Genomic DNA, 23,715 nt, shown 5'->3' with positions numbered 1-23,715 from the left:
ATCCTCAGTGCTTAAAGATAGTTGGTCTGGGTAAAGTAAAGACCAGTGTGATACTGTGCTGCCTTTGTTTGTTTTGGTTTTGCCAAGTGTTTATTACTTGACTGATTAGAAATATTAAATTTTGTTGACATTAGCATTGGATGCTATTTTAGAAGAACTGTAGGCTTAAGGCTCAGTTGTGCCTTACACACTGGTGTTTGGTAGAGGTCTGAATTAGAGCAGCACAGCAGCCTCAGGGAAAGAGAATTTTTTTTCTTGGAGTTCAACAGGTTTCATGTTTCAAAACCTTCACTTTATAGAACTCTCTATGGTATGTAGGGTTGTGGCTGTACTTGGCTGCTGCTTCAAGGCATTTCCCAATGTGAGGCTACAGTGGTGGCCAGAAGTTGCAGAAAGAAGTTAACAGAGTTGCACATAAATTGGCTAGGCGATTATTATTTTTTAATTGCTCTAAAAGTGAAAAGAATCTGAGCTATGACACTAGTCCCATTTAGTAACAAAATCACAATTTATACTGAGTACTACAGAGGGGTGTAGTATTTGTAAATAGGACATTTCAGCCTGCTGTAGTCTGTTTTATGTTGTACAGGTGGGTGCCATAACTATTAATAAATATGCCTTTTTTTCAAGTCACCTTGCTTTCTCTTACTCTCTGACAGGGAGCATAAAGTGGAGAAAAAAACCCCATGCATAACATACAGGATTGCATTTGCCGACTGTTCTGATTTGACTGTGCCTCTAGAAGTTACTCAAGGGGAAAGGGAGGATGAAAGTTCATGGATATGTTCCTATTTGAGGCCTCTGGGGACTGCTGAGAAGCAGACAAGCACTGTGTCTTCTTCCCCTATGCCAGATGTTCTTTCCTGGGGGTTTTTTGTTGTTCTTTTTTTTTTTTTTTTTTTAAATCCTGTCAGCTCTGCTGTAGCCTCTGTATTTATACAGCTCAGGAAAATGCTTATCATGTCATGGCAGGTAATAATCTGAGAAAGAGAGGTGTATTGCAGGAAAAGCAAAAACAGAACCTATAACAAGAGACAAATAAGAACAAGAAGTCTGCCAAGGAAGTCATCTGTGTTCAGTCTGGATAGTGTTGAAGAACTGCACTGTCAGTAACTTACACCAAAAAGCAAAGTATGGGTTAGAAGATGCTATTTTAAATAAGATGACCTGGGCAGAATCAAAAGTTAAATTCAAAGTGAAAAGTACCAGCTTCGTAAAATATTTGGATTTTTCTGGCCTATTCTGGTTGTGCAAGTGTGGAGATTTTAGTAACAACCTGAAGAATGTCTGTTCTGAATTGCTTAACGCTAGAAGGCAAAGTATGATGGTATTATACTTAGTAAGATTTTACTTAAAAAACAAAACAACCAAGCCACTAATCAGTGAGGCTGATGTGACTTTTTATTTGTTTTAACAAAAACTAAGCAAAGTTCCACAAAATGTAAAGCAGAAATCTGGTCAGAAAAACTGTAAAATTCTGGGAGTTGGGGTTCTTTGGACCCTTGTCCACATAAAAAGCTAATTTTGTAAATATTAATAACTTTCTGGAAAATATATAGAGTCTATCTAGAGGTAGCAGAGATTCTGGTAATAAACTATAATATGTGCTGAGCATTTCCCCCAATTTTGCTTTTAATTCAAATGGTTGTGCAAACCTTAGTGATAGTTTACACTGCAATGACTTTTTAGAATTCAAGTTTGTTTGAATTCAATTCCATTTACTTTGTTTAGAATTCAAGACAAAGTTGCACTCTGTGTTTGGTGTGTTGGCAGACTAGTGCCATTGAGGAACAGCATGCCTCTGTTTTTAACAGGCTTAATCCACTTACTTTTAAAACTTTGATTTGGATTGGTTGGTTGCTGAAGGTCATATTTGATCAAAACCTTTGTTCATGCAATTCTTAAAATTGCCTTTTTTCCCCCAGAGATGGCTTTTAAAGCAGCTGAAGAAGCTTTTTATTTGCCCAGCTTATTAGAATTTAGATTAATTAAGTTTGTAATCAGATTTCAAGCATCATGTTCCAGGCCAGAGATTTCTCTTAGTTTGTTTCAAACGTCACTCCCAGGGCAAATTCTGCTAAACTGCATTTTCATGCTTTGCTGAGAAATGATTGCAGGTTTTGATTTCCATTACAGAATCATTAATATTGTTAATGAGAGTTCTTATGGGTAAGCACGCTTAAGGAGGATCATCCCTTGGAATTGGGAGTATTATAGTTTGAGCATTTGTTAATTAGATAGAATGGGCATTTTTAAGACTGTCAGATTTGAAGTGGATTTATATGTTGTGGGGTTTTGTTTTTTTGGTGTTTTTTTTTTTTTTTTTTTTTTTTTTTTAAATGACTGTGGTTGTAGTGACTTGGGTTGTGGGATTTAAATTTTAATGTTGATTATTGTCAAGAGTGGGGTTAGCGTTTTGATTTTTCCTCGCTTGCTGTGTTTATAACCCAGCTTATTCCTCCACATTAAATTCTGTCCAAATTCTATTCTGTAGCATTCACTTAAGACTTTCGCCTTCTTTTAAGGAAATTGGTAGAGAAGTCCTCTTGCATCAAGTGGAAACAATATCTAGTCTAAAATTTCAGACATACGAATATTGTAAAATCAGCTCTGATGTCCTCTTGCAGATGACTGAGAAACAGTTCATCAGAGCTCTTTTGTACTCCCCTCTGGTGGTTAGTGACTGGATATGAATTTCTTTTTATCCTGTCCACCTGAAAGGCTTCAAGATTGCTTATCCAGCCAAGTGAAAAATGTTTTTGGAATCCTCACTTCACCGTATTTTTTTGAACAATAATATTTACAAGTCTTTGGGATTACCATACATGCTAAAGATTCTTTAGTGGTGCTCTGTGGAAGATTTCTCTACTCGTCTTGCTACATAAAAAGCAAATGGTTTGTAAAAGTTAGAATTACCAGATTGCCTCAGTGTAGAGAATGGATTGGAAATTTGCTGATTAAAGATTTTCCTGTGAATGGGAGAAGAGTTAGAGCAGAGATGGAGCTTTTACAGCATTGAAGATATAATAGAAGCACTTAAGCTGTATTCCCTAAATGTGCTTTGTACCACTTGAAGAAAAAAAGAAATACTTTCAAGGAGCCAAAATACTATGTTGAAACTAATGATACAGATCAACATCTTACTGATGCTTAATGGATCTAGCTGATTGTGAGATTAAAACAAATAAGCTCTTACTTAGATTGTTTTATTACTTCTCTTTGATACGTGAGTTACCATCATTTTTCTTCTGCTGTCTTGAGAACCGCTAGAACTGGAAGGCAGTGAATTTATGAACTCTGCAAGTGCTGACTTTCAGACAGCATACAGTATTATGCTGCCCTAATATGTAAAACAGGCCACTATAGTCAACATTTTCAAAAGCAGAAAGTTGGCACAGCAACCAATGATACCTTAAGGACTGGTTCTAGACCTGTGTTGTGGTAGGAGACCTATCATTACCTTTGTTAAAAAAAAATAAAAAGAAAAGATGTCTTAGATTTTGCTTTGGGCTTGGGTTTTTTAGTACAGTAGACTACTGAAGTTTACATTAATTTGGATTCATTATTGTTGCACAGAAATTGAAGATTAATCTATTAGTGTTCTCATAGGCAAAATCAGGAAAGATTTAGTGTTAAACTTGCAGAAGCAGGAGCAATTTCAGCTAGAGTAATGAAAAAAGGATGATGTTTTGTAATTACTGATTTAAGGCCAGATTATACACTGATGTTAAAAGAGGGAAAAAAAACCCAAGTACTCCATGTAGTTGTATGCGTTTAGTGTTGATTGTGCTTAGTGACATAAGTGCTGGTGCAAAACCAGAATAAATTCAGGTTTTGGTAGTCAGAGCTTCAGCGAATCAGTATCTGTTCCATCTTATTGCTGGGTAGAAACAACAGGGAGAAAGCTGAGTCATATTAGTACACCAGTCATCCCTTCATCCCTTCTCTTGCGATGCCTGCAGCTTTGAGTGATGGTGCTACTCCAGTGTGGTGGCCTCTCCTCCACCCTCCTCAGTGTGCAAGGGGTGAATAGAAATTTTTGTTCCCTGTCTTCCTGTCCTTTCTGCATGACTTTTGTACCATAGGAATGCTATTTTGAACCTTCATTTTTAATAATGTCAGTGATCCACTTAGGCATGATGTCTCTTCTGTTTTCCAACTTGCATGTGTATCTGCCTATTCCATCTATTTTAAACTATAAGAGGGGTAAATGGAGGTTTTTCTTTAGTACCCTTTATGCATCTAGGAAGTGTTTATTTAGGAATTAATCTGTTGTTTAGTATTAAACAATTACATAGACTTTTTTGCATATCTGATCATAAAATCGTTTTCCTAGGTGCTTTCTATTTCAGTTTGGAATTATAAATAACATATACGGAAAAAACGTTCATCCAGCAATTCAGGATCTGTTGGATGAGCCACATTAGAAAAATGGAAAAATAACTTCAGTGAATGAGATTTCATGTTACTTTGACCAATGCACGCTTAGAGTGTGTGTGACCCTGTAGGAAATCCGAGACATTCTGAAAACCAGAGCTACCCTGTTGGCTAAACGTCTGTGTTACATGACATGTTCAGTGGTCAAATGATCAGACAGATTACAAGCCTTTCATTGAACGTTTCCGCAGAAGTTAGTGTAAAGTGTACAGAAATAACATCATATATGCAGATCTAATTTAAAATTAACCAAAAAATAAGGTTGCACATGTGTTCTGTATTATACTGTTAGTCATTATCCCTGTAATCTTTTTACATATTTCTTTTTGAGATACCGTTGTTACCTTTTTTTTAGTGTGGTATTATCTTTCCCTTTGTCCCTTGTGAAGTATGTGACTTGTGAGAATGGACATTTAAGAACTGATAGTCCACAAAAGCAAGATAGGTTCAGTCTTCTTTTTCCTTGAGGTAGGCTTTGATAACTAAGGTGGTAGAATTTGTAAATGCTGGGTGAGCAGATTGTGGGAGGAGAGCTCCATTACCACAAGAGTTTCTTTATGTTTCTTTAAAATCATCCAAGGCTATCTTAAAATTAATCTGCTACTTCTGATGTAGCTACTGTTAAGAAGGCAGGACCGGTGTAAAATGATAATGGTTGCTCAGTTTAGCATAAGTCTGCCCACTGTGTTTTGCATGAATTCCAAGTAACAGAGAGCATTGCTGGAAGCCTTGCTAAAAGGGAATACAGTCTAGTCTTGTGTTTGGTAGGATATAAAGGCTTTGCAAAATTTTCCAAGGCATACATGGAGTATACCCAGAACTGAGGATAAAGTGCCTGCGTGTCATATCCATCATTTAGGTTTAGAAGTGAGGCCACAGTAATTAACAAATTTATTTACTCCCAAGCAAGTCTCCTGGCTGAAGTAGAGAAGTTCAAAAGGTGTAACATGAGTTATGAAAATAGAATCCAGGTAAACTGGCTGCTCACAGCTACGTATCCATTTTTAAGAGCAATTTTATATACATTAACAATCAGAAACTATGTAGGTAACCACAGCACAAATCCAGTGACTACGTAGGATTATTATTTTTTTTAATAATAAAACTGCCATCAAACAAAATGCTGAGGTGAAGAGACGGGAACTGTCAAATGCCAACGTCCTTAAAATTAACATCTTGGGTTAGGCTTTGATGATGTTCCTCTCAAAAAAAAAAAAAAAAAAAATTATAAAGCCACCAGTTTGCTTTCAGGAAAACTTTTATAGAATATATGTATTGCATGTATATTTTCAAATTGCAGTGCCCCTCCTTTTTATCCCAGTTCTGAAGCCATTGACACTATATAAAACCAGTTTGCACACTGACATCTGGTGGTAGTTCTGAAATGCTGTGTTGCTTGAAATGCTATATATGGGAATTTTGCAAGTCTAATCATTAGATGTTACCCCCTCCAGCCCTTCTGAGTTTATCTTATTGATATCTTAAAATTTCAAATCACCATCATCAGACTCTTATGCAGCTTTCCACAAGGCAAAGAGAGTAATGAATATATTAGTAAATTCTTAATATTTATCTCACTTTGTGCACCTGATTTAATGCATTAAAAAAAGTGTCTGGAGCGTGTGAAGGAAGTGATACTTAAAGAATGAATTCCTTTCCTGAAAAACTCCTGTAAAAGCACGGTGGCATAGCTTTATCGAGGTCTTATTTTACTGATGGTATATAATAGATTAGGTGGAGTATATAAGCTCTGGAGAAGGGCTTCATTACTCATAGTCACGTTATGTGGCTGTATCCAGAGTCCAAAACTGGCTGTCTCAGTGATAGTTTGACTCATCTCGGCTCCAATCCCAGTTAGGACTGTTGTGTGTCACTAGAACAAACAATAAGAGCCATGACAAAGCCCATCAAGATTTCCACAGAAAAGGTTTCAAGAGCTTGTTCTGTCCCTCACCCTGACATGTATCAGGTTCGTTTTAAGTTCTATTTAGAAAATATCTCAAATCAGAAAACCTGTAAGAGTGACTGGATCAGTAAAATGAAAGCGCAAAGTTTTACTGTAACATTGCTCTGTGAATCCATTTAATATTCATCCTCCATCATGTAGGTTATATCACATCACGTACCCTTTTGACACATGCCTATTATGACTGTACCTGTAGAGTAAGCTGCTCATAAAAATAGATCTGTATTTCCTTCACAGTGGATAAAAACTTGAGTCCCTCATTCTTTATTTAGTTCTGGCTCAGACAAGCTTCTCTAGACTCAGCAGACAGATTTTTATTAAGTTTGTGAATTGTGTAGCTGTTCCTTAAATGGTAATCCATTTCATGTGTGTGAAGTTGAGCTAAGCTCTGTTTTCCATTGCCCAAGTAATGGCAGCCGTGGGTTGGTCCTAATGCTGCAAAGGTTAACCTCAGGTATAACTTCTGTTTTCTTTTCTGTGAAATTTGTGTGTCAACCCAAATAAGCACATTAAGAAAATTCAGTTAAACATTACATTTGGGCACATAGATAAGAATATTTCACATTTAAGTAGCTGTTCATTAATATGCATAATGGTAAACGGTTAAGAGTTTGGCATCTAAATCAGACAGTTTAATATGGTATAGAATTGACTATAATCAGTGATGAGTAAAGAGGGTCATTCAAGTCCCAAAAGACTGTGAATTACTCTTTGTATTTAATCTTTTAGACCAAATAGCTTTTATGAATAGTGCTAATTGATCTGATAAATCTCAAAGGATGTTGGAAAGGAAAGTAAGTAATATATTGTTTTAATATATGTAATGCATAATTGCTGAAAACTGTTGTAGTAATATTATTTTTTGTGGCTTTAGGGTAGTCTCAATATGTTTGTCTGGGTATATTAACAGAGACTATAGACTCAATGTCAGTTATTTCGAACTTCTATTCATTTTCATTTATTTAAGCTTGTTACTTACTCTATTTTTACACCGTTCTGCATGTTTATTGAGCATTTTCTCTTTTTTCCTAATAAATAGGTATTATTGAGACTGCAGATCGACTGGATCGTGAGACTACTTCACATTACTGGTTAACTGTTTATGCAACTGACCAAGGTGTTGTGCCCTTATCATCTTTCATTGAAATCTACGTAGAAGTTGGGGATGTTAATGATAATGCTCCTCAGACCACAGAACCAGTTTATTACCCAGAGGTCATGGAAAACTCACCTAAAGATGTATCCGTCATTCAGATTGAGGCGTTTGATCCAGATTCCAGCTCAAGTGAAAAATTAACCTACAAGATTACAAGTGGAAATCCACAGGGATTCTTTTCAATAAACCCTAAAACTGGTAAGTACAATACAGTGTTTTATTTTACATATGAGTGAATCAACATATTTGCATAAATACATAAACCAGGCAAAAGCAAGATCTTTGGTTTAACATTGTAACTGTGCTTTCACAGTAGTTAGAGTTAGGCTGGTATCTTGGGCTGCATCAATTTTAGTAAGTTACAAAAACAAGTAGAAGAGGATTTGAGAGAGAAGGAGCTGGTTCAAAGTACTTGACATCCACATCATGCACGTTTTGGGAAGGTTTACTTCAGAGTAGCCCCATTCTAGAGTGGTCAATGCCCATTTGCTTTTGTAGTGCAGTAAGTATACAGTAAAAATACATAGTTTAGTTTCGTTTAATCCAAGCTGGTTTTAACAGTCTCAGTCTTCCAATTTTCATGCATAGATTTTTTTTGTCAGATGCTTTTTTTTCTGGGTAGTATTAGTCTAAGCAGTGCAAACCATTTTATTAACTGCAAACTTGCTTGTCCTACAGTAAAAAGGGACTATCTTTGTAAGTATTGGTAGCTGTTGCTGTTGTAAGAAATACAAAACCTAAAAGATAATTTTCAGGTTATGTGGTTATCATGTAATGAAAAGAAAGAGCCTGAGTTCAGTGGTTGTTTGGAAAGCTTCAGAAAAAGCATACTGAGGTTTTAACAGGAAAGTACAAATACAAGAAACAAGTGACCTTTTAGTAACTGCATATTACAAATATTGAAATGGGTGTAGGGCAGGGAGATGGGAAACAAAATATTTAAAGCTACACAGTGATTTTGGAAACAATGTGAAGGTTGCCTAACATCCCTTGCTTCTGAATGAATGTAGAGAAAATAGTACATATACATATGTTTTTTCCACAGATCTTTCCTAATGATAAAGAAGGGTTTGGTTTTAATTAAATAATATTTTGCTGGGCTGAGCGCAGCTTAGCTTTTCATGTGTTTCATTTAGTTACTATTTCACAGTACAGATTACAGGAGATGCTTCTTATTCACTCAGACATAAATTTCTTCTCATAATCCAGAGATTTTTAGGCTAGAGGTGCTGTAGAGGTGTAGAGAGTGATTTTAATCTGTAACAAACTCAGTAAGTAGAAGGGAGTAAGAGAAGCTTTATTCATTTAGCTCTTGCTCATTTGTGGAGGGAATTTCAGGGGATAAAGGAGCAAAAATCAGCTGAAAAATGTTTTGAAGGCTGGGGTTGACACTATGGCCTTCATGCTGTTTCATAGTTGTTTCAGCTCAGGGTATGAAAGACTTGCGTGCTGTATCAGCTGTAATTGCTGTGTCAGCAAAGCTCTGAGTGCAAACACAGGTATGTTGTTTGCCTTATTTCTGACAATAACTTCTTTGTCAGCATGTGCTGCATCTGCTTGTGAAGACATTGCCAAGAGAGACATATGAAATAGCTATAGCAACAGAAGATCTTGAACATAGTTATAGCCTGTATCTAAATACTATATTTACAGAAGCTTCGATTTTAGAACAAAGGCAGCCTAAGAAGTAAAACAAGACTAATTCAACCACAGAGTCTTTTAAAGTCAATGTAGAAACTTTGTGCATGTGTGTGTGCTTTGCTTCTGTTTGTCTTTCTCTGCTTACACATGATGCAAAAGGAAAAATATTCTGCTCTTCTATCTACTTCCTCACCTGTTCTGGTTTTCAAAAGTACTGTTTGCCTGGCACTTTTGATATTTCTTGTCATTTCAATCAGTGCTGTTGATAAAAATGAGAGTAAAATTGCTGGTGAGTTGGGTAGAAAGAACTGAGTGACTGCAGTGCTCAAATTGCAAGTGAATATAAACTCTACATTCATTTAGTCTTTACTGTGTAATTGGCCAACTATTTTTGGTTGCTGTTTCTTTCTTTTTTCTGTACCTCATTCTCTTTTTCTTATGGTCCTTTCCAACTCCTCTCTGCTTTCTGTGTCATTATGCAGCATTTTCCAAACTTTGTTTTAAAAAACATGCTTGCATGCCTCCCTTACCTAAGTTTTGAGATGAAGAAACATCTTTATTCCTCTTTAATGGATAGAAGATTTAGGGCAGCAGGAGGTTGTGACTTGTCTTTAGAGAGTTTGTAGTTTTCCATGTCAGTAGTTTACTGCTGATCTCATTTATGTTAGAAAAGGAGCTTGAGGGAGCTCAACATACTAGATGGTGAAGTGATACGGAACACTTAATAGAAAGCTAATAGAGATTTTCTGTCAAAAGAGTTTCTTACCTGCCTTATTGTAGCTTGCATACTGTAGAAGCAAACAATGCAGTCCAGATTCCTCAACTCTGTGTTAAAGGGAAAGAAAAAACAACAAATGGAAATAATTATATTTCAGAATACAGGCACTGAGAAGAAAAGAATTTCCGTCTGATTTACATTCAGCGGCAGAAATATTTTCTAAATATAGTTAAAATCACAGGAATATGTAGACTCATTGATGTCTATTACTGTTAAAACAGTAATGCTAGATAGCCATAATAAACATGGAGAGGAGGGGAGGAGAAGATGTGGGCAGAGGAGAAGAGAAGGGAAAATTCTTTGGCTGTTTTCTGTTGTGTTCCTGGAGTGCCCTCAGATAACTTCAGTGGATATTAAATAGCTAGTTCATGTATATTGTCTTCCTATTATATAGGGCACTGGATTTCACGCAGCCTAATGGGCTGTCTTGTTTCTCCTGTACGTGTTTGGTGTGAAACTGTCGGTCTGCAGTAGAAACTAAGTTAGTGATCAGGATGAGTTTTGACTGCGGTTATTAGGTTCATGACTTCCCAAGTCTCTCTTCTGTCTATTAGAAATCAAATATGTTTAACTTGAATAGATCTTATTTGGGGTGAAAATGCTATCACTAGGATTGGGATGCTAAGGAGTTGAAATATCAATTTAAAAGACACTAATTATTATTGTATCTCCCTCAGTTAAAATAGGGCTCAGCTGAAGAGTACATTTGACTAGAATTAGTGAGATCAAATCCTGTCTTGCTTGCTCATGCAGGTATGTTACTCTTGTTGGACCTTGTGAGGCTATCAAGGAACTTCCCAGGGTCCTAGGTTAACCTTCCAGCCAGAGGAGAGATAGGGCTGAGACAGGAATAGGGTTTTTAACTGTATCCCATTGTAACACTCAAAGTGACATAGCAAGAGTTAAGCCTTTGTTACTTCGGGCTGCTGTGCAGCCTCAAAGGTGATTTGAGGGCTGTAATGGCATTCAGTCCGAGTTAAGGTAAGTCTAGTGTTGGGATTCTTAAAATATGTGGTGACTTAAAAGTACGTTTCAGCTGATAATGTTATTGTCTTCTCTTTAGGTCAAGGATCCATCTTTTTCTGACTCTTTATAGATTTTAACACTATGGTATCATGGTCCAAGTCTAGAACTCCCACACATAATAGCAATACAGATTATAAATACCAATAACCTACGTGTAAACTATGTCAAGTGAAGTACTGCTTTCTGTTCTCTGGAAGTAGCTAATTTGTTTCTGTAATTTCACAGACTCCATACTAAGATGTCGGTGTCTTTGTGAAATAATCCTGAATTTTTAGGTGGTGAAACTGACTGACATGGACCTGTGTAGGATACAGTTTATCTCTCACAGAAAGAAGACATTTTTTTGTGATAATAACTATTGATTGACTGATCTGTTTCTCAGGAATGCTACTAGCTGAAGTAGTATCTGTGTGCTTCTTACAGTGAACAGTTTCTTAGTATCCCCTTCATTGACACTTAAACCCATCTTCCTTATTTTAAGTAATTATAAAATACAGCTTAGTTAGAGAAACATTGCTCAGTTTTTTTTCTTTGCATGCAGAAATTCCAATTTTTGGAGCAGGCTATATAACACAGCACATCACAGGATATTCTGTAATCTTTTCAGATATACCTGGCCTTTCATTAAAGGAAATGAAATATCATTTTTCTTTAGTTTTGAAGTTTCCATGTAATGAAAAAAACCTGCTGTACGTATGAGCTGTCCACGTGGGATAAAAATAGTTATCGTAGTATTATTTGCAGGAAAGAATTAGAGCAAAGACTAATTACACAGCTTAAATGCTCAACCTGAACACGACTGTAAACACATATGTAAGTTATTGTAACTACTTTATATCCGCTTAACTTCTTGAAAACATCTTGTGATTAAATACAGAAGTAATTGACAAAACAGTCGAGTTCCAAGGCATTTTAATATGTTTAAATGGAAGGAGTGGAGTTGGAGAATTTGACAGCTATTCAGAACACAGGTCCTGGGTTAATCTCATCATTTAACCCTAGAGCTATTGCACTGAGAATCAGAAAATATTTGCGCTTTTAGCAACACTCTTGTAAAGCAAAGGATTATATAACAGTAAACAACTTCTGGGTTTTGTGCTTTGGAGCTCACAATGTACAATGTTTTTTCTGGTATCTGTATTAGAAAGTAATTTAGTAATATCTCACTGTTTCTTGTGGGTGCAGTTTATTTGCTTGTGAGTTATTTGGGTGTTTTTCTTTTTACATTTTGTAATTACCTTGTAACAAGGTCAAAGACACTGAAACTTCATTATCAAAGTACTTCTAGTTGCTAGTTTCCATATTTCACTGGATGCATTTGGATATGTTTTGTCTGCGAAAGCAATGAGATGGACAAAAAATGGATGCTTTAGGGAACAAGTAGTGAGCTGTTTCACTTAAAAGTCCAATCTCTTTGTAGGACTGGAAAGTTTTAGACATCACTGATAGAAACTCTGTGGTAGTATTTACAAAATACAATTGAATATTTTATTGGTTGACTTAAATTACTGAATATTTTTATTTTTACATGAACACAGTCATATTGAGTGGACAAATTGATATTATTTTCCATCTTTGATTCTTTGATATTATAATACTTTAATTAGCTTTATTGCTTTTGAGTAGGAGTGTCGGAAGCATGACAATTGATAGTAAGATTGCAGTAATTCTCAGTATGCCATCTACTAATAATAGCTGATAATACCATTGTATATAAGTATACATTTATGAGCTGTTTATGAATTATTATATAATTTCTAATCTATATAGGAATAACCATTTAGAAATGGATCTGTTAGTGCCAATTCAAGAGAGAGTGTGTTCATTTTACTAAGAGCTTTCAATCAAAACAAGTAATTTCTTTCTGTCTGAGACAGGAGAGTAGGACATGCATTAAATACAGGGTTTTTGTTACACCCAGTAAAAATTGTAAGGGTAGTATGCAAACTATCTCCCCAGTTTTAAAATGTGTACTTACAGCTCCCCAGAGTGACATTGTCAACAAAATTCCTCTTCTATCATTGTTTCCTATGTTGTGTAATTTTTCTGTTTTTATTCTTTAAATGATGGGATTGCAAATTTCAGGTGAGATGAGAAGAAAGGTGTTCACCTTTAACTGATCAACAGTAATGGCTCAGCAAGTCATATGTAAAATGTGGAAATTTAAGAGAGAAGAACATCCTTAATTGCAGCAGAACTAGAGCCATTAGACTGTAAACAAAAGGAGCTCACTGAATTCCCCTAGGCTTTGTATCAGTTTCCATATGGATGGAATAGTTTTACCATGCCACGATTTTACCATATGGCTGCTATTCAGCGATACAGCCTTTGTATAATTAATATCTCAAAGACTGCTGAGCTAATATGCCTGAAAGAAGCTTATACTACCTTGTAAGCATGAGTATGCACATTAGAATGGCAAAAACTGCATTTGCATAGTGAAATGAGTTCCAGTTCTCCTTAGTATTACTGAGCAAGAAACTGGACTCCTAACCAGGTATTCATATAGGATGAGGGGAGACCTTTGTACTTTTTTTATTACCTTGTGCCTGTTATTCAGGCAAGAAATAATTTTTGATCTTTTTGCCAAATTGGTATGCTTATTTCCACTCCCCCAGGACTTCTGTTACATTTATTGTACTGACAAGATTTGGCTTGGGGAAAGAATTAGGTCTGGGTAGCAAGTAACACTTTCTCCAGAAACCATATCTTACTTCAGAAATTTAAAACAATAATAGCAAATGAGGCAGGGAGTTACTTGACATTGCTCCATATAACAATTTTGAGTCAGATTTGCAGAAATGCTGATAGCAAAACTATAGCTTTCAATGCCTTTAATGCAACTTGATATGAAAATAGTGCATACTTCCAAAAACTAGACTTGGGTTCTTAAGATGGACAGGAGAATGACAGAATTAATTTTGAGTGTTAATTTCCTCCTACTTCACTTTTGCAGGTGTAAAATAGGAATAATAGCGCAACTTAACTGGGAGTGTTGTGAAGATACATTAATTCATATTTATGAAGCACTTGGGTATTATCATGAGAATGACACAGACATTCCTTTGAGGAAATTAGCAATCCTGTGGTGTAAGAGTTAGGCTGTTTAGGTAAGACCTTTCTTACATACGTAATTCCATCAGAAGCTCAGAAGCGTTGAGTAATTACCAATTTCAGAACATACTGTATCCTGTGCTCCCAATGAGGCCTGAGTCTGTGCATCTTAATGCACACATGCAAGACAGTCAAGTTAAGATGATGTGTCTGTTAGTCTTGACTCTGGAATTTCCTCGTTTGAGTGACTAGATCTGAAGATAAGCGTTTGTCTAGGATTTAATATTATTTGATGTAACTTTTGCTCTTTTTTCTATGATCTTTTTTACTATCTCAAGTATTTGGAAGTAGTTACGCTAAATTGATCCTGTGGTGGTTGAGGATTGTTTTTGTTTCATAAATTATACCACACCTCAAAAAATGCATTGAAAAGTTAACATCAACCTTCAAATTAAGTGCTGATTTAAAGGGATTTTTATATATGCAATCACAGAATAGAATGCTATTTTAATACAAAAAGTTTGTTCTATCGAACAGCAGGATTTAAATTTTGGTAACACTGAGTCTGCAGCTTTTACTGTCTGTTAGTCTCTAGTAATCACTAGAGCTTTAAGTTATAGAATTCTAATAGCTCATGGTCAAATCATCTGCTTCACACGATTTTATCATTTTACACTCTTTGTAACCTTTATGTTACATACATATGTGTATGTATGTGTGTCTGATTTGGAGACTGACTGCAGTGAAATAGGAAATGGATACAGCTGCAAACAACTTCCATGGGTTTCCGATAACACTGGAGAATTACTTAGTGAGGAAATGAAGGGCCAGTGACCGCACAGTAGTATTGGCTTCGTTTTAACAAAAGAAATCTTTGCTGTTTAACTACTTGTGGGTTTTAATCCCAGTTGACCTAATATTTTAGAACTTGAATAAAACCAGTTCTACTACATTTTCCACTATGTGATTTAAAGTCAAATAAAGACCCAAACACTGAAATTGTTCTTGTTACTTCTGTAGCTGGCAAACAATGCCAGGCTCAACTCTTCTTCATTCATGTCACACAGCTCCAAGCATATGTAGCAGCCTCCATGTGCCCAACTGTTTACCTGTCACATGCAGAGAAATAAAGTGTTTGATTACACTGTCTCTAGAACAGATTATTTGTTCTTTGCCTTCAGTGAAAATGTGACCAGAATTAGCCCAAATGTTTGTTAAACCCCTGCAGTCAGAGAGGGTTACGTGAGAGTAGACAAAACTTTGTATAGACATACGCTTGGAAAGAGTTTAGTTCTGCAAAAAGCTACTTTTACTTTCCTTATAAATACTGTTTAAACCACTTGAAGTGCTATTAGACTAGTGGTTTTCAACATGGTCTTTTTTGGAACCGGGAAAACAAGTTTATATCTGAAATGCCTAATAACATCTTCATATCCACTCACTCTACAATATTTAGGGATTTATCACTTGAAAAGATAAAAAAATCGCTATAATATAGGCAACTATTAAAAAAATTATTTGCAAGTATTTATGTAGAGATCACTTCTTTTAAATTTTAGGTGGTGGTGTTGGGGTCTTTTTTAAAATTTATTTATTCTCATGTCTCTTTGGAAAAAGCAAAATGGTAGGAGCTGGGAAAATAAATGGGAAGCACAGTAGTCCTTCCCTTCTCCTGTTTCTGTCCCTGACACTACATAGAAACTTGAGGTTATGCTCTGCATGATCTATGTTGTAAGGCAGGAGTTTAAAAGAAAGTGAGATTTTCTTTCATTTTTTCCATATTCTGATGCAGAAATAGTGACAGACTCCCTCTACATCATATGTTCTTTTGAGCTGGAGATTATAATGTGCAAAATTACAATTCTAGCCAGGGAAGAGATGGTGGTCAGATACTGTTATGAGGAGCCACTTACATAATACCTCCTTTACACAGGCTTTCAAAGATACCAGTCTTTCCTTGATAGACTCTCTGAGTAGTGTAACTTGATGGAGTTTGTGTATATAACAACACTATAACATTATTATTGATTATTTTCCTATTAAGAGAAGATTGCTCAGAATTAGTGCCCTGATTCACATCTAAGTGGGCTTGATTTTTGAGTGATGAAAATAAAAGATCAATCCCAGGAAAAATATAGTTTTACATGAAGTAATAAATTTTTTTCTATCTGAAAGGTGGAGTCACAGTCAAAGGCTAACTAGGAGTCAGCTATAAAATTCTTCTTCAGCTTTTCCGAGAGCTGAGACAAGATCTTTGGCAGCAGATTCTGATCATCTCTGTCATGAGTGTTGCATGGAATTCTTTACATATGGTTCGTTACAAAAGCAATTCCCTTTAAACTGGTAGATAAAAGGCTGCAGCGCATTCCAGACTTGTTCTAGTAGTATTCTGTCTTGTAAACGTAGGAAATAACATGCAATTAAAACAAAAGGAACAACGACAAAAAAAAGGCAACATTGTATAAATATCCAAATTCTTACTTAGAAACCACTATTTTAGGGTTTTGATGTATAGGGAGTTAGGGGGCCTCAAAAGAAAGCCTGTAATGGTGTTGGAAATATCCTGATATTCTTAGTGTCATTCGAACAACTTTCTCTGTACTTTTGTAAAACAAATGTTTCACCCATAATGTATTATTAGCATAAAAGGATAGAAGATATTAAAGGCAGTTATATAGAACAGAGTTATACTGTTACCTCAACTTTCCTTTCATATGAAAGATTTAAATGAGTAGCAGAAGAAAATTCCAAAATAGTTATTTGTAAGATTAAGGCTGCCAGAACTCTGAAATGTCTCAAAATACTAATCTGTATCTTGTTTATCCATACACAGAGAATACTAGAATAAGACAGTTCTTTAAAAAAACCAAATTTATTTTTTATTCATAGTGTTATATCATACAATGTTTTTTCTGGCATGCTGCTCTTCAAGATAAAAACTTACATCCCGTGTCAGTGCTGTGGTGAAAGTTGAAAAAACCTCTGCCAAATCACATTTTTAATTCATCTTTTTCTAGGCTTTCAAAAACTTTCTGTATTTCAACAATAGAAGTATAGTGCTGTTTGTTGGCTTTTTAAGGAGATGCATTCTTGAACTTCTCTACATTTTCAGATGTAGAAGACTGTATTTTCAAATTGGATTGCTAGTTCTGGAGTTGACAAAGCAAGACCAACCATCTCTTGCAACTGATGAGCTTTCTCAAGGAAATAATTTGAATTAATGAAAAAGAAACACCGACATAAACCGTATAGACACACATACACACACAAAACCCAGTGATGAACATTTAGAAGGTGAATTTTCCCCCTCAATAAGCCATATCTTCAGATTTTGGTGGGAATGGATTTTGTCCGTAATAGCTAGCTAGTTTCATATCCTTTCTCTACAAATTAGTTAAGTATTATTTTTCACATTTTTATACTTTAAAAGTAATGTTGGTTAAATAAAACATTGTAACTTTCTCAGATGAATTTGTCTTTTACGAATTAATAATTTTATCTAGATTAAAACGAACATTTTTAATATTAAGATACATTTTGTGTGGCTGCTTGCTCCCCTGTTTCAGTTTGTTTTGGTGGCATCAGTTACTAGTATGGTGGTGTCATAGAATTATGAGCTACATCTAAGTGTGAAAGACTTCTGTCTTATGTTGGTGGTATGTTATGACCTGTACACATTTAGTCCAGTGGGTGGTCTCATTTGTCTTTGTGTAGAAGGAGTCTTAGATGTGCTAAGATAACTGGGATCAAAACCCTCCCTTTAAGTTTTGTTTCCAAGGTTGTTATAATAAGAGAGCAATTTAAAAGCTAGTACTTCAGTTTTATGGTGTCCTGTAGGGTTATTTGGAAACAGTTTTCTCAAAAGATGCTTCCTTATTATAACATGCTAAATACTAAAAAACTTTAATTAGACATTGTAATTTCTTATTTCACTTAGAACATTTAACTGTAATTTATCAAAAACTTTTAAACATCCGTTCTCATACTTCGCCAAAAAAAAATTTAAGTAGCATCAAACTTTCTGCTCTTCCCCCCTAATATGTTTTCATGTTTGTAGGCTTTTATAAAATGCCAAAAAGAGTTCAGTAATTTCTCATGTTACTTACAGTCATTCTCAGCCAATGCTGGTTTTAGTTATATACTGTGATTGCAACCAAAACAGTTTTGGGACTAAAAAGAGCCTTGGTAAAAAGTTGAATTGCATAAGGGCAATTTTGACATCAAGACATTAGCCAACATGGAAACCTGCTCTGATATTTCTCTTTGAAATCGTGTATACTTAACTGACTGTAATAACTTTTAAAATCTCTGTTTTAAAGTTTGGGTTGTTTGTGTAGCAAGGTGTAGTTGCAGTACACACAGACTTTATGGTTGTTGCTGTTTAACTACAAATCAGCTTGTTGATGTATACTTTCAGTAAACTCAATGCAAAAAGTTAAAAAATAAATTTTCTTAAGCTACCTTGCATTTCAGAGACAATATTTACCAACTGTAAATAGCTTTACCAGCAGAGTAAGTTCCAAAGACTATATATGTTCTTTCTTTGTGAATTTGTCTTATTGGAAGGAATTGGAAGAAGTAATCTTCCTTAATCAGTGTGTGTGTTGCAACAGTTTTATGGGAAATTAATTGTGAAATTGTAAAACTTCTGTGTCAGAGGAAGTGACCTCAAAACTAACTTCAGTCTTTTAAATTAGTCTTAAATAGTTCTCTCATCTGATCATGATTTTTTAAAAACATATTAACAACTCAGTGCTGGCTGCTATATTGTCAGCATCATCTTTGTTCAGGGGGAAAAAAACACCAAACAATTACAAATTTGGAAAGGGATGTAGGGTTTCTTTGATCAAACACTATAAATTCAGTAAGACTATGTCAGGTTTGAAAAGGTCTTTCAAGATGATGCGAGATTTTATGGCAATAATTATTAAAGATGGTATGTCTCAAAACGAGAAAATAAAGGCGAATGAAGATCAGGTTAATGAAAGAGTTAATTACTGAAAGCATTTGAGCTTTGAATTGGTGTGGCTTTAGTATACCAGATGGTGCTGAAGGCTAGAGTATTTTTGCAAGGTAAGCAAAGAGATTACAAAAATTTATAGTGTTCTTTTGATAGTAAGATCAAAGTTCATTCTGCAGGAAGTTTATCACCACTTACTAGTTTCCTTTCAATAATCATACTTTGTGTTTGTTCTGTTATTTTCCATTCAAAATTATTTTAGCTATTTTTTTTTTATTAAGTATTTTTTTAGTGTGTGACTTCATCTTGACTTACCGTTCTGGTTTTTATCTTCTTATGTATGAGAGAAACAAACTACCAGAAGAATATGATTGACAATGAAACTGGACACATCCTAAATGCTTTCAAGCCCTTAGAATTCAGCATATGAGACTTGGGTTTATTTTTCTAGTATAGATGTTTGGGTGTGTGTGATTATATATTTCTTTTCATTATCCCCCCAGTAGTTCAACTAGTAAAGGGATTACTGCAGAAGCAGTTACACCACTGTCTCAGTAAATCCAGACTGAAAATAATGTACTCTGTGAGTGGCTAATTAGAGTATGCAAAACTACATGGCTTACTTTTGTAGGATACATTTGAGCAGTTTTCTATAATTATATATTCACTAAACACGGATTTTATACTTAATCTGAAATCTAGTTGAAATTGAAGCTCTACAGTGCTTATTGGGTTTGATGACTTAGTTTATGTAAAGTGTTTTTTCCTCCTTACACCATACGTTAATAATCTTTGGTGGATTGCTTGTCTTTGCTCCCTGTTTGCAATCACTAAAATGATTAATGAGTACTCTGATCAGCAAATTCTGCATCTTTGTATCTGGATGCTGTTAAAGTAGTTCAAGGAAGTGACTCAACTTCAGATGTGCACCTTGCACTTATACTTCGTAGTAGTCAGATTGAGTAGTTAAATTGCCTGGTTACTGATTAATGTGGTAATAGCCATAGGACTAACTAACTAACTTTTTGACCCCATATACAAAGCTTACAGTCTTTCTTGGCGACAAGTAACAAATGCATAAACACTGATATTACTGCAGTAAATGTCTAATGTGCTGACGCAAGCACACCCCTATGGACTAGGCTACTTATCCCTTATTTGATGCAGTCCTGACTTGGGTAGGCCTGAGATCTCAACTGTTACTTTACTTTAGTGGAGTACCATTCAAAGGGCAAGACATTTATTCAGCTGGAATATATGTGCCAAAAATGTTTTTTTGTGGATGAAATTCAAGAGCTTATTCAGCATCATCTGAAATAAAATTAAGGAAGCTCCTAAAGAAAAAGTGGTCTGAAGAGCAAACAGAGTGTGTAGTTCTATAAAAGCGTTTTAGACCTTTCAGTTTGGAGTTTTCCTAGGTGCCTGTACACTGTGGGAATATCCTGCTGGCTTTTGCCTGAACTGCTGCAGGTGGGAATTGAAGGGGAAAGGCACCAAAGCTGTGAAAGACTGCACTAGTTGAGAGCAATCATGCCTATACTTAACAGAAAGGGAATACTGATTTCCTACTACAGTAGGTCTCACTTTTAATTTTTCCAAGCCTATTTATAGGCTAATGTAACTCATTTTTTGTAAAATACCCTGATCAGAAAGTTCATACATGAAGTGGAAAACTACTCTTTTAGCCCCCAAAGTGGATTTAAACTGCTTAGAAAGGTCTGCTAAGTCACAGGCTGTAAACTGTGCTAGACAGAAGTGATCTTTGTTCTACCTAAACAACTGTATAGCAAAAAAAGGTAAGATTCATGAGGCCAGAGAGAGCAAGCACACAACAACATAACTGTTATGGGTACTGAGCTAAGAGAGTGGAAAGAAGAACCTGGGCTCTTGATTTATCTTGAAAAGTTATACCATTTTTACAGTCTTTATTGAAAGAACATAAATGATTGCTTTTGGATATTTTATTTGAGCAGAAGAAGCATTTGCAGCCATTTAATGAGCTTGTAAATGATAATGCTAGCTTCTTTTGGGACTATATATTTACAGTCATATTTTCAGCACTTGAAAATTACTAGTGCCAATTCTGTTGCTGTTTTATTAAGAGCTATTAAGGTGCTTGAGACAAAGTTTAGCATGAAAAGCAAGTTGAATTGCTAAGGAGCTATCTTTAGGACTATGTAAACCAAAGGAGTTCAGTTCCTTTATGATAAGCTTTCTCTGCTATGATAGCTGGTTAGTACTATGATCTTGTTTATTTTTTAACTCAGCAGCCTGCCTTCATGGTGATATATTAAAATGTCACACTGTCTAGCTTATAAGCATCATCTGTACATGACTGGTAAGACATAGAGTTTATATTATCTCAGCTGCAAAGGTGAAATCTGTTCTTAAATCCCTCTGCTATTATTTTTCATTGACCTGTTTTTATTAATCTCTTTGTTTACTTTGTTTGTGAAGCCTTGTCTTGGCTTACATAAAAAACAGGATTTGACAACAGTCTTGCCAAAAAGTTTATCTGAACATCATTAGACAGGAAATGTGGGTCTTTTCTGATGGTCACTGATTGTAAAGTTAGGCGTAGATCATAGTTAACCTGAAATCAGTTGAAAGAAAGACGACTAAAAATTATTATCAGTCATCTTGTCTGTATTTCGGAAAGTGTTGAGATACTGGAAGCAGTTTAAAACAATGTCATAAGAGGTCTTCCTGACAATGAGACTTGACAGCCACTGTATTATCAGAGATGTCTAAGACATGACCTGAGCACACTAAGTACTTTCATGAGGAGAAGACTACTCCTTCCAGTGGACTTCTTAGTCTGTCAGGCAAAAGGAAGATAGATTCCTCTGTCTAGAAGGAAGAGCTATTTTGAGATATAGTACACTATTTCGTAAATGAGGGTGATTAGTAGGAAATCCTGCCTTGAGGTGCAACAGCATCTTTATCACTTGAAGAGACATAATTGGTCTTCAACTTACTTGCAGAATGTATGCTGTAATGTGCCCAGTGCTTTAGGGCTGTATTATGCTGTAGTCAATCTAGATTATCATTACAGCCACATGTGAATTTAAAATCCATACCTCCTTCAACTCTTAAACTGATTTATATATTAAGACCTTGTAAAGAAAATACCAAGATAATTGTTTCTAGCATTCATTAGTGATTTGTCATTTTTGAGGTCAAAATGGAGGAGCAAGTGCTTAATCGTAATACATTATAAGTAAACTGATCTAAAGCTTTAAACTGATTGAGTTGCACTAATGGAGTCCAGAGAAGCCATTTCTACTGACTGGTTATGGTTTGCATTCAACATGGAAGACAAAAATCTCATCGACAAAATGTGACCTCATCGAATCATCATAGAAACAGAGAATGGATTGGGTTGGAAAGGATCTTATTGATGGTCTAGTTCCAACCCCCTGCCATGGGCAGGGACACCTTCCACTAGACCAGGCTGCTCAAAGCCCCGTCCAACCTGGCCTTGAACACTGCCAGGGAGGGGGCAGCCACAGCTTCTCTGGGCAACCTGTGCCAGTGTCTCACCACCCTCACAGGGAAGAATTTCTTCTTTATATCTAATCTAAATCTACCCTCTTTCAGTTTAAAACAGTTACTCCTTGTGCTATCACTACACTGTCTGATAGAGTCCCTCCCCATTTTTCCCGTAGCCCCCTTTAAGTACTGGAAGGCCACTCTAAGGTCTCCCCAGAGCCTTCTCTGGGGTGAACAATCCCACCTTTCTCAGCCTGTCCTCATAGGGGAGGTGCTCCAGCTTCCTGATCATCTTTGTGGCCCTCTTCTGAACTTGCTTGAGCAGGTCCATGTCCTTCTCATGTTGGACGCCCCAGAGCTGGACACAGCACTGCAGGTGGGGTCTCATGAGAGCAGAGTAGAGGGGGAGAATCCCCTCCCTCGACCTCTGGCCACTCTTCTCTTGATGCAGCCCAGGATATGGTTGGCTTTCTGGGCTGCGAGCATACATTGCTGGCACATGTCCATCTTTTCATCCACTCATAGCCCCAAGTCCTTCTCTGCAGGGCTGCTCTCATTGCCCAGTGTCTTTTTGTGCTTGGGATTGCCTCGACTCACGTGCAGGACCTTGCATTTGGCCCTGTTAGACTTTGTGAGGTTCTCACAGTCCCACCTCTCAAGCCTGTCCAGGTCCCTCTGGATGACATCCCTTCCTTCAGTGTGTTGACTGCACCACACAGCTTGGTGTCATCAGCACCCTCAGCAAGTTTGCACTCAATCCCACTGTCCATGTCACCAACAAAGATGTTAAACAGCACCGGTCCGAGCACCAACCCCCGAGGAACACTGCTGGTCACTCTCCTCCACTTGGACATCAAGCCATTGACTGCAACTTATATTTAATTCCAGTGTCTTGTATCATGTGAAGTTGGTAATAAAAGAAAAAAAAGTTGTAGCTGCTTTCTCTATTTCCTTAAACCTTCACTGTCAATGCATTCAAAGATCAGAGAAACTGTATTTCATTTCATACACGACAATTCTAATAGTGTTTATACTACATCCAAATCAAGCCTGTCTGTTCAGACTCATTGGAGGCAGCTTAGTAGACTTGGCATCGGCTTTATTCTTCTGGATCGTGGTGGGTTAGTCCTGGCTGACAGCCAAGCTCCCATCCAGTTCCAGAACTTTCATCATCTCAAGCTGAATGTGCAGTTGGAAACTGTTGT

At 36.2% G+C, this 23,715-nt stretch overlaps 1 protein-coding gene across 9 annotated transcripts in view; it reads left to right on the top strand.

Moving 5' to 3' along the window:
• The window catches only part of FAT1 (FAT atypical cadherin 1), a 112,425-nt gene that overhangs the window by 31,221 nt on the left and 57,489 nt on the right, over positions 1–23,715 (top strand). For all 9 annotated transcript variants that reach the window (XR_012633618.1, XR_012633617.1, XM_074905869.1 and 6 more), the window contains exon 3: positions 7,443–7,757. Coding sequence is in view for 7 of the 9 variants with exons in the window: in XM_074905869.1 (XP_074761970.1) it covers positions 7,443–7,757 (315 nt within the window). In the remaining 2 variants the exon portion in view is untranslated. The remainder of the gene's footprint in view (positions 1–7,442; positions 7,758–23,715) is intronic.

This window comes from Athene noctua, chromosome 4, assembly GCF_965140245.1.
Source record: "Athene noctua chromosome 4, bAthNoc1.hap1.1, whole genome shotgun sequence".
NCBI classification, from domain to species: Eukaryota; Metazoa; Chordata; class Aves; order Strigiformes; family Strigidae; genus Athene; species Athene noctua.
This window is presented reverse-complemented; position numbering and strand designations above follow the sequence as displayed.